Source organism: Myotis yumanensis, unplaced genomic scaffold (genome assembly GCF_028538775.1).
Source record: "Myotis yumanensis isolate MYYU_CA2020_CCGP unplaced genomic scaffold, mMyoYum1.0.hap1 SCAF_19, whole genome shotgun sequence".
NCBI lineage: Eukaryota > Metazoa > Chordata > Mammalia > Chiroptera > Vespertilionidae > Myotis > Myotis yumanensis.
In genome coordinates this window covers 25,209,947-25,234,370 of record NW_027223770.1, presented here as the reverse complement: position 1 = coordinate 25,234,370, position 24,424 = coordinate 25,209,947, and the positions used below count along the sequence as shown (strand labels likewise).

The 24,424-nt window shown below is 56.6% G+C and overlaps 1 protein-coding gene across 2 annotated transcripts; it reads right to left on the bottom strand.

Annotated features, from left to right (window-relative positions):
* Positions 1-114: 114 nt before the first annotated feature.
* SEC14L2 (SEC14 like lipid binding 2) lies at positions 115-24,424 on the bottom strand. Of its 2 annotated transcripts, none has more exons than XM_070399850.1 (13): positions 24,409-24,424; positions 23,650-23,789; positions 20,647-20,722; positions 14,391-14,434; positions 13,468-13,527; positions 13,017-13,205; positions 11,335-11,430; positions 11,106-11,166; positions 10,662-10,745; positions 7,320-7,426; positions 7,112-7,251; positions 6,831-7,000; positions 115-1,672 (listed from the first exon to the last, which is right to left on the bottom strand). In XM_070399850.1, exons 2-13 carry the CDS (start codon positions 23,701-23,703, stop codon positions 1,542-1,544), a joined length of 1,212 nt encoding a protein of 403 aa, XP_070255951.1. In that variant the 5' UTR covers positions 23,704-23,789; positions 24,409-24,424; the 3' UTR covers positions 115-1,541. The 2 variants fall into 2 exon arrangements, with proteins under 2 accessions (XP_070255951.1, XP_070255952.1); XM_070399851.1 differs by having other exon boundaries at positions 23,650-23,777.

Here is a 24,424-nt window from a genome sequence, read left to right as displayed (position 1 = left end):
TTCTGCGCATGCGCCCCACCTACTATTGGCGGATAGAGGTCGCTAAGCTCCGGGTTCTCTGGGTGACGCGTGAGCAGCGAAGAACGGGGCGGGGCGGTCGGTATGGACTTCCACTTTCTGTGCATTGACCGTTGCTTTATTCATTGGTTAATTTTCCTAACAGAGCGTTGTAAACCAAGGTCGGGATGTCCTCCTGAGTGTTCTGGCTGGGACCCATGCGGGCTCAGGGGGCCCCCCCTCCTCCTGCTCCCGTCCGCTCCGCCAGGCCAGCTCCCCAGGCTGGGCTGCCTTCTCGTGTTCTTGCCTTTGTGCAGCCCAGGACCTGGTGTGCGTTTGCAGGACGTGGGATTGGGATAAGCGCGATGGTGGCTCGAAGGGTCCTTGCCCTCCAGCTCCTGGTCGCTGAGCGAGCCCAGGGCCATCCCTGCTTGTCACCGTGGGTGGAGGGGCCGGGGGCCTGCGAGGCTGTTTGTGGCGGCCCCCAGCCCCGGGCTCTCCCAGATGCTGGCCCTGCCTTTGGCCCCCTGCCGGGCAGCCTCCCCGCCAGGCCAGGCACTAGGAACCCATGGCGCCCACGGTACGCCTCTCCCAGAGATGGGAACTGCCCAGGCTTTGCTCGGGCCGACAGGGAGCGGGTCGGCGAGCACCGTGGACGGCTCAGACTGGCAAATGCCCTCATTGAGTTCTACCATCTGGATCCCACCTGTCATTTTTGTGTGGGGTGCTCACATGGGAGGCTGGAAACCTCAGGCTCACACGCACCCGGAGCCTCCCTTCCCTCCCCAGAGCTGGGATCCCTGGAGGTAATTTCCCTGTGCTTTGTTTGCGTCGGAGGACAGTGGCCGGTACCGAAGCTCACTGTCCCAGGAAGCTCTGAATCAATGACAATCATCAGTAATTAAATCGGCAGCCGTTGGGACCCCGGAGTTGCTAAAGTTCTCAAGGTGAGGGTAAGACCTGCCTGTGGTACCCCTGAGTGGGAAGCTCTATGCCACCTGTGTGCCACCTCCTGAGACGGGGGGCGGGGGGAGGCCACAGGACCCCAGCCTCAGTGATAGAGGGTTTAGAAGCGCCTCTGACCCCCAGCGTAACTCTAGCAACTCCTCCTGCTGCTCATTATGATCTAGGGCTTACGTATTCATTTGGTTGCAAGTTCCTCTCCCCTGCTGCTGGCTTCGCTGAAATGTTACGTTTCAGTCTCTCCCCTTTTTTCCAGTTTCTTCCCTGCTGCCACCCCATGGGACCCCCTTCCTGTCTCAGCTGTCACGGGTGGGTGCTGTAGGCACAGTTTTCAGGACATACAGACCCCTTCACAGTGCCCAGCCCCTGGGGACTCCTCCGTAGCTTGAAAGACCGGGAGACCCCCTCCTGCTCTGCTCCCTCTTCCTAATTCTGAAATGAAAACTCCCCAGATTCAAGCTGAGGTCTTCCTTCTAGCCCCAGTTCCTTTGGCCATCAGGGTGCTGGAAAAATGACTGCGACAGGGGACAGAAACTGACGGGGAGACACTGAGGGAGCCAGGCCTGCGGTGGGAGGAGGCATTACATTGGGGTGACCGGCCCCAGCTGTTCGATCTTCTCTTCTGAAGCTTTGTCTGGAAGCAGGACCTCCACCGTGAAGCTGACCTTCTTGGCATGAATGAAGCTGTAGGTGTTGTCAAACCGCAGGACATCTGAGGGGAGGCAGAAAACAGGGCGTTCAGGCGGTTCCACCAAAGGGCTTGGGGACAGCGGTGTTTGTTGACTGAGCAAGGCCAGGTGGTAGGTACTGAGGATGATGGTAGCATTAAGCAGGGGTCCTTCACCTTCTGCAAATGAGGTTAGCTGGATGGACAAAGGGTTCCCTAGAACATGCCAAGTGCCAGATGAGTGAGAGAGAACCACTCCTGTAAAGCTTGGAAAGAGAGCACCCTGTAGGGTGAAATTATGTGAAAGGCCTCTTAGAGGAGTTAGAGCTTGAACTGGGCCTTGAATGTGAGGAGTAGAGCTCCGTTGGCACGGCCCAGTGGTTTGAGCATCGACCTAGGAACCTGGAGGTCTCGGTTCGATTCCCGGACGGGGCACATGCCTGGGTTGCGAGGTTGTGCAGGAGGCAGCCTATCGATGATTTTCTCTCATTTTTTTTTTTTAAATTTTTTTTATTTTTTTACAGAGAGGAAGGGAGAGGGATAGAGAGTTAGAAACATCGATGAGAGAGAAACATCGATCAGCTGCCTCCTGCACACCTCCTACTGGGGATGTGCCCACAACCAAGGTACATGCCCTTGACCGGAATCGAACCCGGGACCTTTCAGTCCGCAGGCCGACGCTCTATCCACTGAGCCAAACCGGTTTCGGCACATTATTGATGTTTCTATCTTGGTCTCCCTCTCCCTTCCTCTCTGAAATCCATAAAAGTGAGGAGTAGAATTCATAGCAGCGATCGGTCGTCGTTACAACAATAAGAGTAATGGTAACGATTGCTCATTCTGTGAGTCAGCACTGGGTTGGTAATCTATACGTGTTATTTCACTATTTCTCAAAATAACTATGAGTTCAGCATGAGTCCTGTTTTATGTCCTATTAAAAAAGGAAGTCACTGGGTCACACAGAGAGGAAGTGACAGAACTAGAATTTCCCTCTGGTCCGAACTGCTGCCTGACGCGGGCCCTGGAAAGCCCTGTCCTGTCCCGTTTCTGAGAAAAGGTAAACTGTGCAGACTTTTTGAAGCAGGACTGTATCCCGCAGGAAGATACACGGGCAAAGACGTTCATTGCACCCCTGTTTGGGGGACTGAACGCTTGGGAAAACGCCAGTGTTCTAAGGAGAATTGCTTACAAAGTTTATGCTGCAATCCATATGATGAAATACTGTTCTGATGGTAAAAGAAAGGAGTTAGCCTCCTAAGAAGTGCCTGGGGGAAATGGCCACAGTTATCCTTTGGCCAAAAAAAAAAAAAAAAGTTGCAGAACATGATGAGTAGTTTGTAATGTTTGGGTTCATAGAGATATGACAATAACTGTGGGCTTTGCTGCTCTGTCTACCTGCACTCCCAGTTCTCTTGGGTGACACTACTCGGGTGCCTGTTCCTAAAGGGAGGTTTTCACATGGGGCCATACCACCCTGAACACGCCTGATCTTGTCTGCAAGGAACGTTTCTCAAACCCTGTGACAAGTGTTACAATTTCAAAGTTCCTGCCAACATACACCTAATGACAGACGTGAATGGATACGTGTGCGCGCACATCCTGTGTATTAGGGCAACACGTGATGCTTGTAAAGGGACAGGACTCTGATAAGTGAATAGATGAGACCTGTTAGGTGGTTCCCTCTGCGGAGAGGAAACGGGGCCGACCGTGTTTAATCCAACCCCCTTTTTTGGAGAGTCTGTTCCATTTTGGTCCAATAACCCCTTTGAGAGAACAGAGTATGAGAACAAAACAGCTAGCTCTGGTCCTTCTCCATCCTGGTCTTCTCTCACTTTGCCCAGCACAAACGAACAAACAAACTGTGCATTTAATCCTGATACTTCCCCTGGCCCCTTCCCTGCCCCTAGATCAGGTGCGTAGTTTAGAACGACGGTAGATACACCACCCTCCATCTTCGTGGTCTGAGGTGAAAATTAGTCACTGATTCTCTCTTTGCCAGAGGCCTCTCAGGAGCCCTGATCCTTCTGGAAAGAGGGGCGCTTGCTCTCGGCCCTGGATGACAAAGCCTTAGCAACCAGGGTCCGTGGTACTAGAGGAGTCTTCTCGCTCTCGGACCAAGCACCATCGAGATGGCTCTGCCTCGAGTCATATTCTGCCCTCAGAAGCAGGGAGGGGCTGTTAGGAGGCCCAGGCCCAAGGGTAGTGGAGTTCCTGAATTGCATGGCTCGTTTGGACACTAATCTTGTATCACAGACTCGGAGAGCCCCCAGAGATCCTCCAGGCGAGCGAGGGCTCCTCAACTTTTGCTGGGGAACTGACCCCTTTGAGAATCTGATGCTTTCATCTGGAGATGAAATTTGCACACCATCTCAGATCCTCTGGGGCCCATCATGGACCCTCCAGGGCAGAGGTCCCCACTGGGAAAGGTGCCAATCTGAAGAGACTGGCTATAAGCATGCCCTCTCATGTCTGTACTGAGAAATAGATATAGGGCATCTCCCCCAAAAATGTATACACACTTAACCACCGAGAGTTCAATGACTGTTTCTTTCTTTACAGATTGAACCCATTGGAATTAATAATTATTCCAAGGGTGTGTATACATTTTGGGGGACACCCTGTATTCTAAAGTAGCTTCTTTTAATTTCTCCAACTAAGGAGATGATATTGACTTTTAAAAATTATCTGTGTGAGTTGTTATATTTCAGGATAGTCAAGGGGACAATAAGACACTATTATTATAAAGGGGGAGGTGTTTGTTCTTTAAGATTTACATTGAGTGGCCAGATTATTATGACCACCCCATCAGTACTTCATTGACACTTCCAAAAATACTGAATATTGGAAACTTCTTAAGCAAATACTCTCAAGGTTTTATTATTATTACTAGAGGCCCATTGCAGGAAGATTCCTGCAAGAATAGGGCTTCGCTCCCGTCTCTGCCGCTCCTACCCCGTCTTCGATCCCAGCCGGTATATGCAAATTAGTCGCCATCTTTGTTGGTGGTTAATTTGCATATCGCTCTGATTAGCCAATGGTGGGCATAGTGAAAGTACGGTCAATTTGCATCTTCGTCTATTATTAGATAGGATTTGCATAACTAATTCACTTCATTGTACTGATGGGGTGGTCATAATAATCTGGCCACTCAGTGTATAATGACTGCTCTGGGGAGTCCCTGAACCCCAAATTAAGATTTCTTGCTCTGGCTCACTCCCGAGTTTTAAGGAGAAGAGGAAAACTTAACTATTTAGGGGCACTTGCTCAAAAGCATTCAGAGAGCCCATCCGGCATGCGTGGCTCAGGGGTTGAGCATCGACCTATGAACCAGGAGGTGGCCCATTGATGTTTGTCTCTCATCAATGTTTCTCTCCCTCTCCCTCTCCCTTCCTCTCTCTAAAATCAATAAAAACAGCCCAGCTGATGTGGCTCAGTGGTTGAGCACTGGCCTATGAACCAGGAGGTCACAGTTCGATTCCCGGTCAGGGCACATGCCCGGGTTGCAGGCTCGATCCCCAGTGTGGGGCGTGCAGGAGGCAGCCGATCAGTGATTCTCTCTTATCATTGATGTTTCTATCTCTCCCCCCCATCCCTTCCTCTCTGAAATCAATAAAAATATTTTAAAAATAAAATCAATAAAAACGTGTGTTTGTTTGTTTTTTAAAAGAAAGTCAAGCGTGTATGTATACAATGACGTATGCTCTGCGGATGGCCGTATCCATTTCGGTGCTAAGCTTGTTCTTGCTGAAGCGCACGTACAGTCTATGCCTTCTCCCCCGGGACCCAGCTGCTCACTAACAAGAATACTCTCCTCCCCGGGGAGCCGTATCACAGAGCAGCTGTGAGGAGGTGGCGGCAGAGACTGGAAGTTGCCTGGGATGGGGGCGAGGATACAGAATCTGAGGTTGGGGTGCTGGTGTAGCCAAGCATAGAGGCCAGGATAGCTGCAGGCGGAGATCCTGGTGGCGCTGCTATGGAGATGGAGCCCAGGGCTCCTCCCACCTGCGGCACCGTCTCCAGGACGGCCCTTCTCCCCCAGGTCTTGCCCAGATAACGACCACGGTGGCTGAAGTGTGTTGAGGGCTTGGTGTGTGCCAGGTATCACGCTAAGTGCTACCATGACCTCATCACATGTAACCACCATGGGCCCCTCTGAGGCAGAGAACTGCATCCCCACCCTGGCCATCAGGAAACTGAAGCTCGGGAAGGTTGAGTCACTTGCTTGAGGACTAGTTAGCTGTCAGCTTTAACTCACTGATTTTCCACGCCTAACCCCTGAGCTCTGACACAACGTATAAGGAAACCAGTTCTACCATAGACGCATTGATATAGATTCTCCGGCATGTTTCTGGTCACACAAAAAACCACACCGACGTTCCAAAATAAATACCCCAGCCACTTCTAATATTACACAAACATTGAAATAAATATGAGCTATACACACATTCAAGAAAGATGAATAGCCCGTCAACTTAGTCTCATTAACGGGTATATTCTACTGCACTGTGTGGATGGACCATAATTAAGTTAACAAGACCCTACTGAGGCCATGTAATGTGTTGCCAGCCTCCAGGTTGCTAAGCACATCCTACGTCTTTGTGTCTTTGTGCAGACAGCTCTGTAGGCTTAAATTTCTAGACGTAGAATTGCTGAGTCCAAGGGAGTTTTGATTGATACTGCCAAGCGCAGTGAGGTGTAATAGCTTTTCAAATGCCCATCTGCCATTCTTACTCCTCTTGAGTTAAAACTTCCTGTTCACGTGCCACCTGGAGATGAGTGACGCCCCGAGGGCTCAAGGCTGGGCTTTCGCGAGCACTGCTCACCCGGTGACCCCCTACACCCCGCCAGCCCGTCCTGCCTCTCTGACGCGTGGGGAAGAATTCCCAAGAGGTGTCTGATCGCAGTCACAACCCAGTTACACCTGGACCAGAGCGGATACAGTCCCCTGTCATCACCCAGCTCTGTGACTCGCTGCTACCGTTAGGACCGGGTGAGAGTCCTACCCTGCATTATAATAACCAGCTATTAACCCACGCTATTGAGCAAGTCAGGCCACCTGCCCGAGTCTTACGTCTCCCCACCTGCGCGGATGGGCCTTCCGCTTGCGGTTCTAACAGCCTGAGAGCCGGCGTTTCTGGGGGGAGAGGGGCCTCCCCGGCAGGCGTCAAGGGCAGGGGTTTCAAGCCAAGACAGGGACACTTACAGATGCCAGGGGTGCTGCAGGTGAGGCTCCCGTCCTCGGGCACCAGGTGCGCATTGTACCTCTGGTTGGGCAGCACCTCCGTCATCTCCCCCGCCTTCTGCCGCTCCCCCATCTTGGTCTTCAGGAAAATTCCAAAACCGATGTCCGAGCCTTCTGACGAGAACTGCCACCTGCGCGGGACAGCCGCCCTTTCCGGCGCGCGATTGGGGGATCCCGGGGGTCCCGCCAGCGCCTGGGGCTGCAGGGCTCGAGGCTCCTGGAAGGATCTGGAACCTCCCTACCTGAGGACGCAGCCGGGGAAGAGGATCTCGTACTCCACTTGGTGGGAGGAGGCGCGGGAGATCTGCACATTGTGCTCGTACTGCTGCTTCAGCTGGTCGCGCACGTAGTAGGTCTTGGGGATGTCGCCCCCCCAGTTGAGCTAGAGACGGAGCGTGCGGTGAGCCGGGGTCCGGCCTCCGGGTCACCTCCAGCCCCCGGGGCCCGTACCTTGGATTTGCACTTGGGGTTTCCGTCGGGATCGGTCATGGTGCCCCCATACTCCACAGGCACCTGGTCGGCGCTGATGTATTTCAGCAGCACTTCCTTCCAGTTTGCTGGCAGGGGAGGTAAGGAAGGAGAAAGAGGGGTCACCACTGTCTACGCAGAAGAGGCAGGAGAACAACCATCCGGCCTCTCTCTCTCCCCCCAAACACAGGCATTCGGAGCACCGACGCCCCACAGCACATTCCCCTGTTTGGGGGCGGCCTTCGCCGCGAGGATTGCCCTGCCCCGCCCTGCAGTCAGGGGACCTGGGTCCCCATTGCCTCTGGCAGGTTCTGGTGGGAGTGAAGTGACCGAAGCACCTGAGAGAGCAGGTAAAGCGCCCTGCACGTGGGAGAGTGGGTCACCGCCCCCAGCCAGGTGAGGCACACATCTGCAGGGTGACCAGGAGGGAACACAGCAGGGAGGGAAGGGCACGCCCTGCAGAGGGAACAGCACGTGCGGCACAACCAAGCAACACCCGCCGCCCCGCCCCCAGCTTCCGCTACACATAGGGCGCTCAATTGTGACCGAATGAATGCACGCATCGCTGTAGGGCGGCCCCTTCACACGGGTTCTCTTGGCTCAACTCCAGCCAGGATTTCACATCTGCTCCTGTTTTCTGTTTTTGGGGGGTTTTTTTAGACCATTCAGCGGCCAAGATTTCTCTCTCTCTCTCTCTCTCTCTCTCTCTGGTAACCAAGCCCTTTCCTGACTAGGAGAGTTTGACTCTAGTGCAACCGATGCTGCGAACCACGTGTCCGCCACCCCAAAGTCCGCAACGAATACCAGCCAAGAACAATATTTTGATAGTGGAAACCTTTCCACGCTGACGCTAGAAGCCGCACAAATGCAGCAGCTCCAAGTCACGGGATGCAACCCGGTGGACTCTGCCGCCGACCCCGGCTGGAAACCCACAGAGGCCGTCCGGGGCCTCCCAGACCCGGGACGGCAGGGGCCGAGTCCAGGCAACCCCTGTGGTCTCGGGGCGATGTAATCTGTGCTGCTAAGCTCCAGTAGCCGGCCCGAGCGCCTGTCCTCCCTCCCCAGCGCCTTTCCTCCCTCCGCTGGTGGAGAGGCTGGGTCTTGGCCCGAGGCGGGTTAGGTTGGGAGGGTTTTAGGTGTGGGTGGGAGAACAGGCTGCACCTCCTCCACGGCCATGCTGCCCGGAAGCCTGTCTCTCATGCTCAGGGAGGGTGGCAGCAGCCGAGAAGCCAGCACCACCCGAGCCTTTGCGGGATTCTGTACGTCTCCCCACAGCGCAGCGGCAGAGCTGGGGTCGGGGCGGGGGAATTCTCCCCATCTTACAGGGAGAGTCACTGAGGTGACGAGAGGCAGAACCGAGACCAGAACCGAGAAGCCCCGGGCTTTCCAGCCTGCCTCGCTCCGCTCCCAGGACTCGCCGGCACACACTTGGAAATTCTCCACTTGCCACGTGTGGCCTGAAGGTGAACGTTGAGAAACCTCCCGCATCCCCGTTCCCCATGCCCACGCTCAAGCCCAGAGGTGGCCTCGAGTCACCCACGATCTCCCTAGTCCCGAGCTACCCTTCTAGCCCCTTCTCCCACCACACACGCCACTTCCTGCTCCAGCAAACGGGCTCCTGGCTGGGCCCTGACTGGCATCTGATGGCTCCCACATGCCCAGGCTGGAGTCCTCCTCTCAGCTTCAGGCTCAAGTATCCCCAATATCTGTATATCTCACACTCTTTTTTTTATTGATCTCAGAGAGGAAGGGGGAGAGAGAGAGAGAGAGAGAGAGAGATAAACATCCATGATGAGAGGGAATCATGGATCGCCTGCCTCCTGCACGCCCCCCACTGGGGATCGAGCCCACAACCCGGGCACGTGCCCTTGACCGGGATGCGAACCGTGACCTCCTGGTTCCTAGGTTAACGCTCACCCACTGAGCCCCACCGGCCGGGCTCTCACACACCCTTGAAACTCAGCCTCAAGCTCATTCTTCCCTTGTCTTCCTCCATTGACCTCGCTGTTGCGTCAGAGTGACTGCCCTGCGCAGACAACTCATGCCAGACATGAGGACGTCATTCTCGGTTCCTCTTCCTCCTTTCCTACGTCCCAGCGTTCGAGTTCTGCTGCTTTACTTCCCAAAGAAGTCCTTGGCAGTCCTCCTCTCCTCGCTGCCCCCGCTGCCCCCGCCCCCCGCCCCGGCTTGCAACACCTCCTGCCCACAGAGGCCACTTTTATCTGCCCTTCACCATCTCCCCAGTGGGCTGTGTCTCCATGTACGATCTGACCCTGGTGCTCCCCTGCTCAGAACTCCCCGCTGGCTCCCAGGGCCTGCAGAGTCACGGCCCAGCCCCTCGGCCCCGGGTCCTCCGTGACCTGCTCCCGGCTCCCTCTTCAGCCTCACCCCCTGCCCCGCACTCTACAGCTGCCTGTGCGATGGGGCGCGAGGCCTTTGCTCGATGCTGTTCCCTCTGCCGGGAAGCGCGCTGCCTTGCTTCATCTGGCTGCTCTTCCCCACAGCGCTCGCTCGGCCAAGGGAGGCCTCACCTCCTCCCTAGATCGAGTGGGCCTGGTGTCTCCCTTCCCCAAGAGGCCCAGAGGCTGCAAGGCACTGGGTCCAATTCGCCTTTGTAGCCTTGGCACCTCGTCCAGGGCCTGGCACCTGGTAAGTGCTCTCAGCGAGTTGCCCCCCAGCTGAGGGCACCCTCCGCTCCCGTGACCCGCGTGGCACCCTCTCTGGGCCATCGCTAGCGCCTTTTCTAGTCTGTAGCCCCGCTTCCTCCCTGCAGGTCCTCTCTCTCCTGCGGCTCTGTAAGCTCCCTGATGGCAGTGCCTGGCGTTTCATTCATCTTTGAATCTACGACGCTGGGCTCAGTACTTCCTTCTAGATTGTCTGAGAGCAGGGGCTCTTAGGGAAACAGATATGAAGCCCTCGCCGGTTTGGCCCAGTGGATAGTGTCTGCCCACGGACTCAAGGGTCCCGGGTTCGATTCCCGTCAAGGGCATGTCCCTCGGCTTTGGTTGGGGCCTGTGCTGGAGGCAGCCCATTGATGTTTCTCTCTCTCTCTCTCTCTCCCCCTCTCTTCCCCTTTCTCTAAAAGTCAACGGGAAAATGTCCTCGGGTGAGGAATAACAATAACTAAATAAAATACACTTACAGAAAGAAAACAGATATGAAGACCCCAACCCAGCCCCAGCCTGCTCCCAGGCGCCACTGCCACCAGAGCAGCAGAGGGACCGTCCGCCCACCCTGTGCCTGTGGCTGTGGCCCTCCCTCTAAAGCCATCCCAGGCGGGGCCACAGCCCCCCTGCGCAGCTGAGAAGGGCCCCGGCTACTCACCCCCGAGGACCATGATCTTCTTGCGCGTTTCCTCGCTCAGGAAAGGTTTGACCAGATTGTAGGCCACAGGAAACAGCTTGGGGGCTGGAACAGAGGCCGACAGCGCGAGGCTGGACGCAGCGCCCACTCTGTCCCCAACGGCATCGCCCTGGGCGCCCTATGTCAGCCGCACCTGCCCGAGCGCCCTGGGGCCCACGTGGCAGCCCAGGGGGTGAGGCTCAGCACGGGCACCTCTTTCATTTCCAGCTTCACCCTCTGCACAGCGGACAGAGTCAAGTGGGTCTCCCCCGGCCGGCCGGCCGGGAGGCACTGGTGCATCCTAAACGCTGTGTGGACCCTAAAGCCGTCCGCGCACGTTGAGGGCCCTCAGCTTCCCTGCTCCGGCTCCCGACGTGTCCCTCTCCCAAACCTGTCCGTGGCGTCCTCACGGAGGTCTCCACTTACCTTTAATGACAAAGAGACGCTTCAGTTTTTCGGGATAGTTGTCCTCCACCATGCACAGAAACTGTGGGAACACAGCACCGAGTCGGTGGGCGCAGACCTCCTCCAGGACGGCCTGTGCCCCCATCGCCTCGCCCACCCACAGGGCATCCCGGCAGAGGGGCCCCCTGCCCTACTCTCTGCCCCACCTCCCCCTCCGCCCGCCTCCCCAGGCCTGCCCCCTGCCCCGCACCTCTATGTAGGTCTCCACAGCGGGCTTCCAGAGATGCCTGAGGCCAAGGCCCTCGCAGTCGTAAATCATGGTGATGCTGTCTACCCTCTTCCCCAGCTGCAGGGCACAGAGGGGCAGAGAGTCACCACAGGCTCTCGCCGCAGGAGCCCACCGGGTTCAGGGCAGATGCTGATCGCATCACGTGCGCATATTGCAGCCGGATATGGGGATATGGGCCGGGCCCTACCCAGCTGCTCCCGGCTCCCTCTTCAGCCTCATCCCCTGCCGTGCACTCTACAGCTGCCTGTGCCATGGCGTGCAAGGCCTTTGCTCAACGCGGTTCCTCCGCCTGAAACGGTGCTGCCTTGCTTCCTCGGGCTACTCTCATCCATGGCGCTGGGCTGAGGGAGGCCTCACCTCTTCCCTAGATCAAGAGGTCTTGGTGTCTCCCTTCCCAAAAGGCCTAGAGCTCTTGCCCGGCCTGCGTGGCTGAGCGTCGACCTGTGAACCAGGAGGTCACGGTTCCATTCCCGGACGGGGCACAGGCCCAAGTTGTGGCTCAATCCCCAGGGTGGGGCGTGCAGGAGGCAGCCGAATCATGGTTCTCCCTCATCATGGATGTTTCTCTCTCTCCCTCTCCCTACCTCTCTGCAATCAGTAAAAATATATATTTCAAAACAAAACAAAACAAAACAAAAAGGCCTAGAGCTCTTCAAGGGACCTGGTCGAATCCACCTTGGCAGCGTTGGCACCTGGTCACGGTGTCCCCAACGGAGATAAGTGTCCCAGGATCTCACTGTGACCCAGGCAGGCCACCCTGCCCGCCTGGTTGTCCGTGTTCTCATCCAGTGACCCCCTGGGAGCATCCAGCTAGCGTCTGAGGGCCCCTTGTTCTGCAGTCTGCCCTGCTCCTCCGTGGGCAGCACCACGGAGCGCTCGGCCCGTGAGGCTTTGCGCGGCCGGTTCTCTGTGCACAGAGGTGCTCTCTGTCCAACCTAAGCCCTCCAGGGTGCATTCCAATCGCATGCCTCTTCGCCTCCCCAGCTCACGGGGTCCCTGCACACACTAGCCTTCAGTGAGTGTGTGTGGGTGACGGTGTTGAAACGGCCCCCCCCGCTGATTGCACCAGGTCCTTGGATCTTTACAGTCGCTGAAGGGGAAGGAAGGAAGGAAGGAAGGAAGGAAGGAAGGAAGGAAGGAGGAGAGATCACGGTAGCAGCTCCAGCCTGCTCTCCAGCACTTTCTCAGCGAGGAAATCAGATAGCCGTGTGCTTTTTAAAACACAGAGTTAGGGCAACACGGACTCTCCCTTCGCTCATCCGCACCCGCGACACCCAAACACTTGTCTGAGGACAGAGATCTCACCGGGGCCCAGATACACGAGAAGAATACCAGGAATGTCGTTAAGCTCTTTGGGAAGCTAAATCTACCCTGTTTAAAGGGCTGCCCTTTATTCGGAGATTTGGCCGTTCCTATGGTTTTGGGGGTTAATGATGGTCATGGTTGCTGGCAAAAAATTTTTTTAAAGTCCTTCCCGGGAAAAATAAAAATTTGGCAACATATGTCAGTCCCTAAGAGTTTGATATGTCACTGTCCTGTGCCATCTGAGGCCCAGGCCTCAGCCCCGAAGCCGTGGGTAAGTCCCCCGTGGGACGTCCCTGCTGCCGCGGGACCGCCTCTCCCGCCATCGGCCCGTCACTCGCCTTTTCCGTCTGGCGGTGACACTCCTGCGTCAGCAGCTCGCAGTCCCGCATCTTGGTCTTCAGCAGGTCCTGTTTGGTGGCTGAGAGGAGCAGACCCTTGGCATCCAGGGGCCCCACGATGTCGTACCAGATGGGAGAGCCCTCCTTGTCGTAGCCACACATGCCCCCCGTCAGGTACAGCCGGACCACCTGGGCCAAGACACGGAGAAGGCGCCTGGTCAGCAGGCGGGTCGGGCACCTTCCCCGTATCCCAGGGTCTCCCTCTGGGTTCCCCAGGCTCTCCCTCCACAGCCGTCCCCCGGGGGCCAATGGGCACCCGTCCGGGGGACCACGAGGGCCCCCTTGGCATGGTCAGAGCTTTCTTCTGGGGTTCCAGGCCCACAGACCCAGCACACAGGTTGTGGGCCTCATGACCTCACCGGGGGGTGGGCCAGGACCCCTCTGTCCTCACCTCTGGCGGCTGCCAGTTTAGGACGTTGTCGACGTCCTTCTGCTTTCGGAACTCCACGTGCTGCAAACACACAATCAGGGCTTTAGAAAAGGGAGCCCAGCCCCGTGTGGCTCAGCGGGTGGCGCGTCGACCCCGGCATCGAGAGGTCACCAGTTCGATTCCCGGTCAGGGCACATGCCCGGGTTGTGGGTTGCAGGCTCGATCCCCAGTATGGGACATGCAGGAGGCAGCCGATCAATGGTTCTCTTTCATCATTGATCTCTCTCTCCCTCTCCCTTCCTCTCTGAAATCAATAAAAATATTTCTTTTTTTTTAAAAAAAGGGAAATCAGGGTAGGGGGACCTCTTAACAGACATCTAGGCTTAGGTGACGGCATGAAGGGGTGCGTCATGAGAAAGCGACTGGCAGGAATGTGAAGCAAGGCCCTCTTTTATTTTATTTTATTTTTTTATTTTTAAATATATTTTATTGATTTTTCACAGAGAGGAAGGGAAAGAGATAGATAGCCAGAAACATCAATGGGGGAGAGAAACATCGATCAGCTGCCTCCTGCACACCTCCCAATGGGGATGTGCCCGCAACCCAGGCACATGCCCCTGACCGGAATCGAACCCGGGACCTTTCAGTCCGCAGGCCGACGCTCTATCCACTGAGCCAAACCAGTCTTGGCAAGGCCCTGCCTCTTTCAGAGGTCTCGGCAGAACACGCCTCCTCGGCCGGCCCAGACCCCAGCAGGCTCTGTACCCCGGGGAGGGGATGCACTTTTTCCAGAGGGATCAGGCGGTCGTGGTTGGCTAACACGCAGAGATGTCACAGCAGGCCACAGGCTGTGATGGAGGTGGGCGGGAGGGGCGGAAGACGGGGGTCCTCTGAGGGGTAGAAACGGAGGCCGCCCCGGGATCCGGAGGCAAAATGGACCTCACCTTCCGTAGCATGGCCTCGGACTTCTGCAGGTCGAAGCTTCTTGCTGTAACAGGAAAACGTGGTCAGGGTTAGGCCAGCAGACCGGGCGTCCAGGGACACAGAGATCTTCCCTGTTCCCATTCTAGGACCGGCTCCTCTCCGTCCACACCCCAGCTGGCTCTCAGATCACCCCCCAGGTAGAAGCTAATGTGAGGACCTTCACTGGAGGCGTCTAGAGCCGTGGTCGGCAAACTGCGGCTCGCGAGCCACATGCGGCTCTTTGGCCCCTTGAGTGTGGCTCTTCCTAAGCCTTAGGAGTACCCTAATTAAGTTAATAACAATGTACCTACCTATATAGTTTAAGTTTAAAAATTTGGCTCTCAAAAGAAATTTCAATCGTTGTACTGTTGATATTTGGCTCTGCTGACTAATGAGTTTGCCGACCACTGGTCTAGAGAACCACAGACCCTGGAGAGCAGGTCAAGGTTCGGGCACGTGGGAGCAGCATTGCAACTTCAGGGTCGAAAGAGTTTGGCCCCAATGGGTGCAGTCAGGCGAAGGGTCTTATCTCCGCCCGGGGAAAGTGGACCCTGGACTCCCTTATCACCTAGCCTTCCCCTGACACAAACCTAATCTCTCCCACAGCCTAACACCCAAACCTGAGAACCTGATACACAGTTCAAAGGTGAACTGGCCGGCCGGCGTGGCTCAGTGGTTGAGCGTTGACCTATGAACCAGGAGGTCACGGTTCGATTGCTGGTCAGGGCACATGCCCAGGCTGCGGGCTCGATCCCCAGTGCGGGGCGTGCAGGAGGCAGCGGATCCATGGTTCTCTCTCATCATGGATGTCTTCCTCTCCGAAACCAATAAAAAATATATATATATCTTTAAAAAAGATGAACATAGCTGCCCCATCCTCTGGGGTAGAGCTGACAGAACATCCCAGTAGGATGGAGGGGTTGGTAAAGTCCCAGTCAACCTGGCCATGTCTTGCAAGGACAGACGCATCCCTCAGTGGGACCCAGGGGACCCTCCTGCCAGGATTCCTGGAACATTTCACACTAAAGCTCACCGAGGCCAACTTTATCTCATGCATGAACCCCCAAAAGTTGTCCCGCTAAAAACACTGGCAACCACTGTGCCCCCCGCCCCCCAGTCCCCTCCTCTGCCCAGTGCTGCCCCTCCGTGGGTCCTTCCGCCATTCCTCACAGCTCAGGTTCAAGTGCACCCACATTACTTCCTCTTGGACGCTTTCCAGTCTCCAGAGCCCCTCTTCCTTCGTGTGGCCCAGAGCTGAGCACGGCACCAGGTGCTGCCTGCCCTTCTCCAGGAAAGCCCAAGGACCTTCTTGGCAATGGTCACCCCCTTCACTCAGGGGGACTCAGAGTCAGTGGAACCCCCAAGTCCATCTCAGCTGGCCTGCCGCTAAGCCTTCACCCCGATGTGGCGAGGTGGTTTTCTGGCTCCACCCCGATCCGATTTCATCTTGTTGCCGTCAGCTTAATTTCATCCTTAGTTTAAAGGGTCTGTGAGATACAGATTCTGGCCAATTCTGTCATCTGACCTATGAGTGGTCCCTCCCAGCTGTGTGTCCTCTGTGGGTCTGACCAACCCCAAGATCGGCCCCGGAGCCTGGACCAGAGAGGCTGTCCTCTGGCCTTTTTAATAAAAAATATATTTTTATTGATTTCAGAGAGGAAGAGAGAGGGAGAGAGAAACATCAATGAGAGAGAATCATTGATTGGCTGCCTCCTGCACCCCTCCCACTGGGATCAAGCCTGCAACCCCGGCGTGTGCCCTTGAGCAGAATCGAACCCAGGGCCCTTCAATATGCAGGCTGCTGCTCTATCCACTGAGCCAAACTGACCAGGGCTGGTCCTTTTCTTTAAAAATATTTTTTTTTATTGGTTTCAGAGAGTAAGAGAGAGGGAGAGAGAGATAGAAACTTCAATGATGAAAGAGAATCATTGACGGGCTGCCTCCTGCACACCCCACACTGGGGATCGAGCCCACAACCGGGGCATGTGCCCTGACCGGGAATCTAACCATGACCTCCTGGTTCATAGGTCGACGCTCAACCACTGAGCCACACCAGCCGGGCTGCTCTCTGGTCCTTTAAGCGCTGCTCCCAGAGGTGCCCAAGCATATTCCCTGTTAGCGTGAAATTCAGGGCACTCAGGATGTGTCCAAAGGCTGCCCCGAGAGGCCTGACCAGCGCCCCACCTTTCATCGCTGCTGGACACACATGTGCAGAACTGACCAGTCCTCACTGTGGACGGCCCATCATGTGCCAGCGTGGCAGCAGGGGCAGCTCTTAGAGGAACAGAATCTAGGTTTGCATCTCAGCCACTCCCCATCCCTGCCTGACCTTGAACAAGATGCCGCACTTCTCTGACAGAATCATCTAATGAGCTAGAAACACGTGGAAGGTGCAAGGCAGCCTGCTCTCATGATGGGGAGCATGTGAAAGTGGGGATCTTCTGGAGGAGGGACACCCCTAGCTGTGAGAAGAAACCTTATCTCCCAGCAAACAGGATTGGCGGTGGACTGTGAGCCCCCTTATCTCAGGGTGGCTCTCCAGTTAACCCTTATCTGCCAGGGTCCAACATCCAGGGGCTTCCAGGGCCCTCCCTCAGCCGCCACTTGCCTCCTGCAGCACCTGGCCTGATCTCTTCCCACACCTGCTGAGTCAGGCCCCTCGGGGGCTCCTGCTGCCCTGGTCAGGGGCAGCTCGAAGCGTGGCTTGGGCCCTGGCCGGTGTGGCTCAGTGGATAGAGCGTCGGCCCGAGGCCTGCAGGGTCCCGGGTTCGATTCCAGTCAAGGGCATGTACCTCGGTTGCAGGGCTCGATTCCCCGCCCTGGTCGGGGGGCATGTGGGAGGTAACCAATTGATGCGTCTCTCTCACATCGATGTTTCTCTCTCTGTGTCTCTCCCTCTCCCTCCCACTCGCTACAAAAAACCAATGGAAAAGTATCCTCGGGTGAGGATTAACCAAAAAATAAAACAAACAAATTTTTAAAAGGTAATAAAAATAAAGGAAGAAATTTAAAAAGCGTGGCTCAGGGCATGGCCCGAGAAGCCCACCTAGGAGCGGCCATCGCAGTCTCTCATGTGATCACCGCCTAGGCCTGGAAAAGGAGGTGACAGACCTGCTCTGCCACTTCCCAGGGTTCCACCACTTCCTTGTGTTTATCTTGTCACCTGACTCTCCTAGCTGGAGTGCCCGAGCCCAGCGCCAGCGCCAGCGGGGAGAGGCCGTGGAGACCCGTGGGTCCGCTCTCAGGGCCCGCAGCCAGGAGAACCCTGAGTCTGCCTAGTGGGAGCGGGGAGAATGGAGCCCCAGCTCACACCTGGGTTAGAAGAAGCCATTCGAGGGCATGCACCTTACAGATGCTTCCTTTAGAACCAAGGGGAAAAAGGAAAGGTTTCTAAAAAAATAAAAAAGAGGGAGGCAACAAAACCCTAATTGAGATTCATAGCAGAGTCTGACCAGCCTGAGCTCCTGCTCCTCCGTCTGCAGAGGCGCGGCTTGGCGTTCGGGGCAGCCGTGGCTTCCCGGGGAGGACACTGGTTTCTGCCCTGATTCTGCTTCACATTAGCTGTGTGCCTTCAGGTAAGTGTCCTGCCCTCTCTGAGCCTCAGTGTTCTCATCTGGCACATGAGGGTGACCACACTCTGCAATGATCCTGCAAAGAGAGAGGTGACCCCAGGCCTAGGGAGCTGGGGGTGCCTGGGAGACCAGTGGCAGGAACCCAGGCTGACCGCCTCTTAGATCAGTGGTTCTCAACCTTGGCTGCACATTAGAATCACCTGGGAATCTTTTTAAAATCCTGATTTCTGGGCCTCATTCCAAAAAGATTCCCAGGTGATTCTAATGTGCAGCCAAGGTTGAGAATCACTGTCTTAGATCAAAGAGAGAGCCCTAGCCGGTGTGGCTCAGTGGATAGAGCATCAGACTGTGGACTGAAGGGCCCAGGTTCGATTCCAGTCAAGGGCACATGCCTGGGTTGCAGGCTTGATTCCCAGTGGGGGGCGTGCAGGAGGCAGTGCATAGGGCACTCTGATTGTCATGTATCTATAGATAAACAATCAGGGATGATTTGTACTTTAATTTTTGAACTATGGGTCCACATCACAACTTAATCTCTGCTAATCTAAGAAAGTGGAATTTATTCTCTATTATTTTTATGTCTAGTAATAAAGTTTCTATAAAGAAGGGGGGAAAAAAGCGTGCCAAGCCGGTGTGGCTCAGTGATTGAGCATTGACCTATGAACCAGGAGGTCCCGGTTTGATTCCCGGTCAGGGCACATGCCCAGGTTTTAGGCAAACAGGAGGCAGCCAATCAATGATTCTCTCTCATCACTGATGTTTCTATCTCTCTCTCCCTTCCTCTCTCTGAAATCAATAAAAATATATTTTAGAGAGAGAGAGAGAAAAAGAGAGAGCTGCCTTGCTGTTCACAGCTCTCTGAAACCACACTTCTCACCTAACAGCAGTTGGGTAGTGGGTTTGATGATCTGGCTTCTCACTCTCTCCACCCACCCACTTGTAGCTACAGCCCTTCAGTAAACTGCGGGGCCAAAATACCCTCCAGCCCTCTGGCTGGGCGGGCCGGGGTTGTGGGGTTGTAGATTTTTGGGGGGAAAGAGCAAGTGGCACTTCCAGAGGTGCAGAGCCCCGTGTGGCTCTCCTGGCTGCACCTGCCCTGGGGCGCCTGCACAGGGGTCCTCAAACTTTTTAAACAGGGGGCCAGTTCACTGTCCCTCAGACCGTTGGAGGGCCGGACTACAGTTTGAAAAAAAAAACTATGAACAAATTCCTATGCACACTGCACATATCTTATATTGAAGTAAAAAAACAAAACGGGAACAAATACAATATTTGCATTTGCATGTGGCCCGCGGGCCGTAGTTTGAGGACCCCTGTCTGAGCATATGCCAGTCTGTTCCATGTCTGCACAGAAAAGGGGAACCCAGCTCTTCATCTGCCCCGAGACTCTGTGCATGTGTGTGCGTGTGTGTATGTGTGCGTGCGTGTGTGAACTCTGCAGACACTGGCTGAGCATTTGGGGTGCATGGGGCACTCTGATTGTCATGTATCTATAGATAAACAATCAGGGATGATTTGTACTTTAATTTTTGAACTATGGTTCCACATCACAGCTTAATCTCTGCTAATCTAAGAAAGTGGAATTTATTCTCTATTATTTTTATGTCTAGTAATAAAGTTTCTATAAAGAAGGAAAAAAAAAGCGTGCCAAGCCGGTGTGGCTCAGTGATTGAGCATTGACCTATGAACCAGGAGGTCCCGGTTCGATTCCCGGTCAGGGCACATGCCCAGGTTTCGGGCGAACAGGAGGCAGCCGATCCATGATTCTCTCTCATCCGTGATGTTTCTATCTCTCTCTCTCTTTCCTTTCCTCTCTGAAATCAATAAAAATATATTTTAAAAAAAGGGGGCGGGGGAAAGTGTTACAAGAACCAGAGAGGGAGCCACGTGACTGGAATCACAGAAGAGGAGAGAGGGTCAAGGACAGAAGGATCCCAGGAGTTTGGGTAGGGGTTGAGTTTGACCCCCGATGCTAATAGAAACGTGGATCCCATGCTCAGAGCTCTGCCACGTGACATCTTACAACAGGCAGGTAGCCCTGTCCCGTCCTGCTGTCCCAGAGAGGGGCCGAGGGCAGATGCTCACCCCTGGCCCAGGTGCCACAGCCCGGCCGGAGCAGGAGTAGAAGTGGAACTCGGGACTCTGGAGCCTGGCGGCGGCTTGAGGAGGGTCTTGTCCACCTAGTTCCGGCCGAGCCCCCCATGTTCCCCACCTTCAAGCTGCCTGCACTGCAGGAGGCCACAGAGGGGCCCAGCCTCTCCCAGAAGCCGGGACCCTGGTTCTAAACCTGCCTCTGCCTCCGTCGTCCTACATGCCTGGGGCCTTTCTCGGCGTTTTCCTCCGCCTGTTTCCCCAAGCCCATCAGCAGAGTGGATGGGGAGCACACTGGGCTGGGACTCAGCCAACCCGGGCTCTCTCCCGTCCCCACTCTTTGCCTGCAGCTCAAGCACGGTGTGGTTTGGGGCGAGTTACTTCACCTCTCAGCCTCAGTGTTATCTATGCAGTAGGAGGTGAGGTTACGTAATCGCCAGGGGCCCTTTTGCCCCTCGGGGTTGACGACTCCAGGTTCTCAGATGGCCAGGCCCAGGGTTTCCAGAGGTTGCTATTCTGTGGCCCAGAAGGAGCCCTGCCCTACCCCAGCCTCCCGCAGCCCCTCTCCCCTCACCTCGGAGCCAGCACAGCAGGAAATGGTCGTCTGGGTTCGGCAGGGTGGGCAGCACATCCCGGACATTCTCCCGGAACTGTAGAGAGAGGCGGCGGGGTGAGTGACAGGTCCCACCAGCTGCCCTCTGCCCAGGACTCTCCACTGGGGCTTTGCTGCCCCCGCCCCCCCCCCCTTCACCATTCACCACAAGCCAACTCTGCAGACGCTGGCTGAGCACTGGGGCTGCGAGGGGCACTCTGTCTGTCATGCGAGTGGGAGCTGGGTAGCAGGAGGGGGTGGGAAGGGAGTAAGACACTGCCCCCGCCTGGCTGCGTGCCCGCTCCACTCCCTGTGGTGGGCCGGTGGGCATCATCGCAGATAACTGAGATAGTAGACACTGTGGGACCTGCCGCAATCATTTACCAGTGCCCAGCGCTGAACCTGGCACTTGTCTTATTCCTGCCTCACTCAGAGTCCCTAGAGGCATTACTGTCCCCATTTTACAGATGAGGAACTAGGAGCTCAGAGAGGTTAAGTAACATGCCCGAGGTTAAACAGCAGAGCTGGGCGCAAACCCGGGTCTGTCGGAGGCCAGAGCATACGCTCTTTCATGGTTTTCCACCCCCACCCCCCACCCCAGCCCCCGCAAAACCCTACTCAGTAATGGAAAGGAGAACAATGTTCTTGGCAGAGCAGAGTGAAGGAAGAGTTTGATTCTGACCGGGGCCAGGAACAGGGTGGTCTTACATGACTTCATTTTTTTTTTTTAATGGCATTTGAGCCTGGCCGGTGTGGCTCAGTGGTTGAGTGCTGACCTATGAACCAGAAGGTCGAGGTTCGAGTCCTGGTCAGGGTACATGCCCAGGTTTTGGGGCTTGATTTCCCATGGGGGGTGGCAGTGTGTGTGTGTGTGTGTGTGTGTGCAGGAGGTAGCCGATCAGTGATTGTCTCTCAACATTGATGTTTCTGTCTCTCCCTCTCCCTTCCTCTCTGAAATCAATAAAAAATATTTTAAAAAAATGGCATTTCATCTGGTCTTAAAGGGCATCAAAGGCCGTGGGAGGAGGAAGGAGGGCTATCCAGGTGGAGGGAACAGTCCAGTGGGAAGCCATGACGGTGGGAAGGCGCAGGGAGTGTCACACAGGGAAAGTGGACAGTGACCCCGAGGGCTGGCCACACCTACTTCCAACGGTTCACCACCCCGTAGGCCAGCGCACCTGCTGCCAGGCCCTCCCCGGGCCCAACGCTCCCAGCCACTCACCCCTCCCTGTCACTGACCCACAGGGCGGCCGCAGAAGGGGCCAATGAGGACCGGCCACCTCTGCCCCTGGCCCAGGTCAGCCAAGGACTCGGACCATCCATCCCCCAACAACTGCCAGAAGCCCAGGCACACCGCTCAGCCAGGGCTCGGGCATGAAGCCACCACTGACCAAGGACCCTCCCCAGCCCCCCGTTTCCCGTGAAACCACCACCCAATCGAATCCCTTATCTGCCTGGCTTCCCCTGCAGGTCAGCAGTACAACCCGAAACCTTCCTTTGCAGCCTCCCTGGGAAGGGGCGGCCAGGCCTGTGCGAAGCCGTCCTGGCCCACGCGTGCCTCGACCTCTGCCATAGCAGGAGCCGTCTGTTCCCCTCACCGTTCCCAGCCATGGAGCCTGCAAACCTGGAGACCGGACCAAATCGGCCCTGGCTCCCCGAACAGCCAACCTCGCCCTAGCCCAGGGGTGGGCAAACTTTTTGACTCGAGGGCCACAATGGGTTCTTAAACTGGACCGGAGGGCCGGAACAAAAGCATGGATGGAGTGTTTGTGTGAACTAATATAAATTCAAAGTAAACATCATTACATAAAAGGGTAGGGTCTTTTTTTTTTTTTTAGTTTTATTCATTTCAAACGGGCCGGATCCGGCCCACGGGCCGTAGTTTGGCCACGGCTGCCCTAGCCTGTTTGGCTCAGTGGGTAGAGCGTCGGCCTGTGGACTGAAGGGTCCCGGGTTTGATTCCGGTTAGGGGCACATGCCCAGGGGTTGCAGGCTCGATCCCCAGTGTGGGGCGTGCAGGAGGCAGCCGGTCCATGATTCTCTCTCATCACTGATGTTTCTATCTTCTCTCCCTCTCCCTTCCTCTCTGACATCAATAAAAATATATTTAAAAAAACAAACAAACAAACAAAAAAAACCAGCCAACCTCCCCTCTTCCCATGGGCAACAGGCAGGGAAGTGGAGAGTCAGGGAGTGGGGAGGTGGGGGCAGCCCTCGAACTGTCGCCTCCTCCTCTGCCCGGGTGCCCAGGTGCCCAGGTGCCCAGGCAAAGCCAGGCTGACCTCCTGGCCTGGAGAGAGAGCCTCAGGCCGAGTCCTAGGCGGGAGAGGGGCGGGATGGCCGCCCAGCTCAGTGCAACCGGCCTCCGCTCCCACGAACCCCAACCCCCTGAGTCACCGCCACCGCCGGGGACCCAGACCTCCCTGCACCGAATCTGGTGCAACCGCCTCTCAGCTCATCAGGGGGCAGACGGGCGCAGGACGGGCTTGCCCACGGCCGCCGGGGGGGCCTTGGACCCCGGGCAGGGGCCACCCCGGGAGCTGTCCAGGGCCCTTCCCATCCGTGCCCCTGCCCTGGCGCAGGAAATCCTCCCGGAAATGGAAGGAAACCTGGGGCCCGGCTGCCAGGGCCCGGCTGCCAGCCCCGAGATGAATGTCGCCTTTGTGCCCCGAGCTGCCTCCAAGGGCGTCCGAGCCCCCACGTCTTCCCAGGTGGGACCTCGGGGCCTCTCTCGGGGCTGGCGCCGGCCGGGTGCGCAAACTTCCCCGGGCGCCTCGGCGGGCGCGCGCGGGGGCAGGGGGGCGCGCGGGGCGCGCGGGGGGCGCGGGGACCGGCGGGCCCAGGTGTCTCCGGCTGCTGCTCCCGCCGCCGCCCGGCCGCCTGGGACCCGGACGGTCGCTCGTCCCCCGCGCCCAGACCTCCCGGGCTCGTCGCCGGAGGGAAGGGGCCACCACCCGGACGGGGCCCGGCCAGGACGGGGCTCACCTTGGCCAGAGCCTCCTCCTGCTTGGGGCTCAGGTCGCCGACTCTTCCGCTCATCTTGGCTCGGGCTCCGGCTCGGGCTCGGGCGGGGGGCGGCTGCAGCGGCTGATGGAGCTCGGACTGGCTGTCTGCTGTTGGAGCAACTAACGTCCCAGCCGTTAGCCTGGGCAGTGGCCGCCCCGCCAAGCCCCGCCTTTTATTGGATTTCTAGGGGTGGGGGAGGGGGGGATGCTGGGACTCCTCTTCGCTTGTTGAGGTCGGAGACCAGCAGGAGCTGCCCGCCCCGCCCGGCCAGAGGGCATTGGAAGAGCAGGAAGTCTGGATTGCAGCCCCAGATTTATCTCAAGCTCACAATGTGGCCGTGCGAGAGACACCTGAGCTCCCCGGGCCTCAGTGTCCCCACCTGAGTCCTGTCTAATGGGCTCTCCTAAGATCAGACCCCCATAGCACAGGACCTCTCTCCCCCAGACGCAGGGAGCTTGCCTGGGGTGCCACTTGGGGAGGGGGTGGGCGGGGGATCAGGTCCCCTAAGCCTGGCCATCACCCCGACTCTGGGAACAGTGGTATTCATGGGCCGCCTCTCTAGGGCCCTCGCCCTCTTCTGTTCTGCCCTGGGTTTTGGACAACGAGGGCCAACCCAGCTTAGGGCCTGTGGGGACGGACAGCCTGACTCCTCCTGCGGGTCAGACAGGCCGAGGGCGTGAGGAAGTCCCTGGTCTTGGTTGCTCTTCCCACCCAGGGCCCTGTCCTTTGGGATCTGACCTTCCCGGCATGTTGA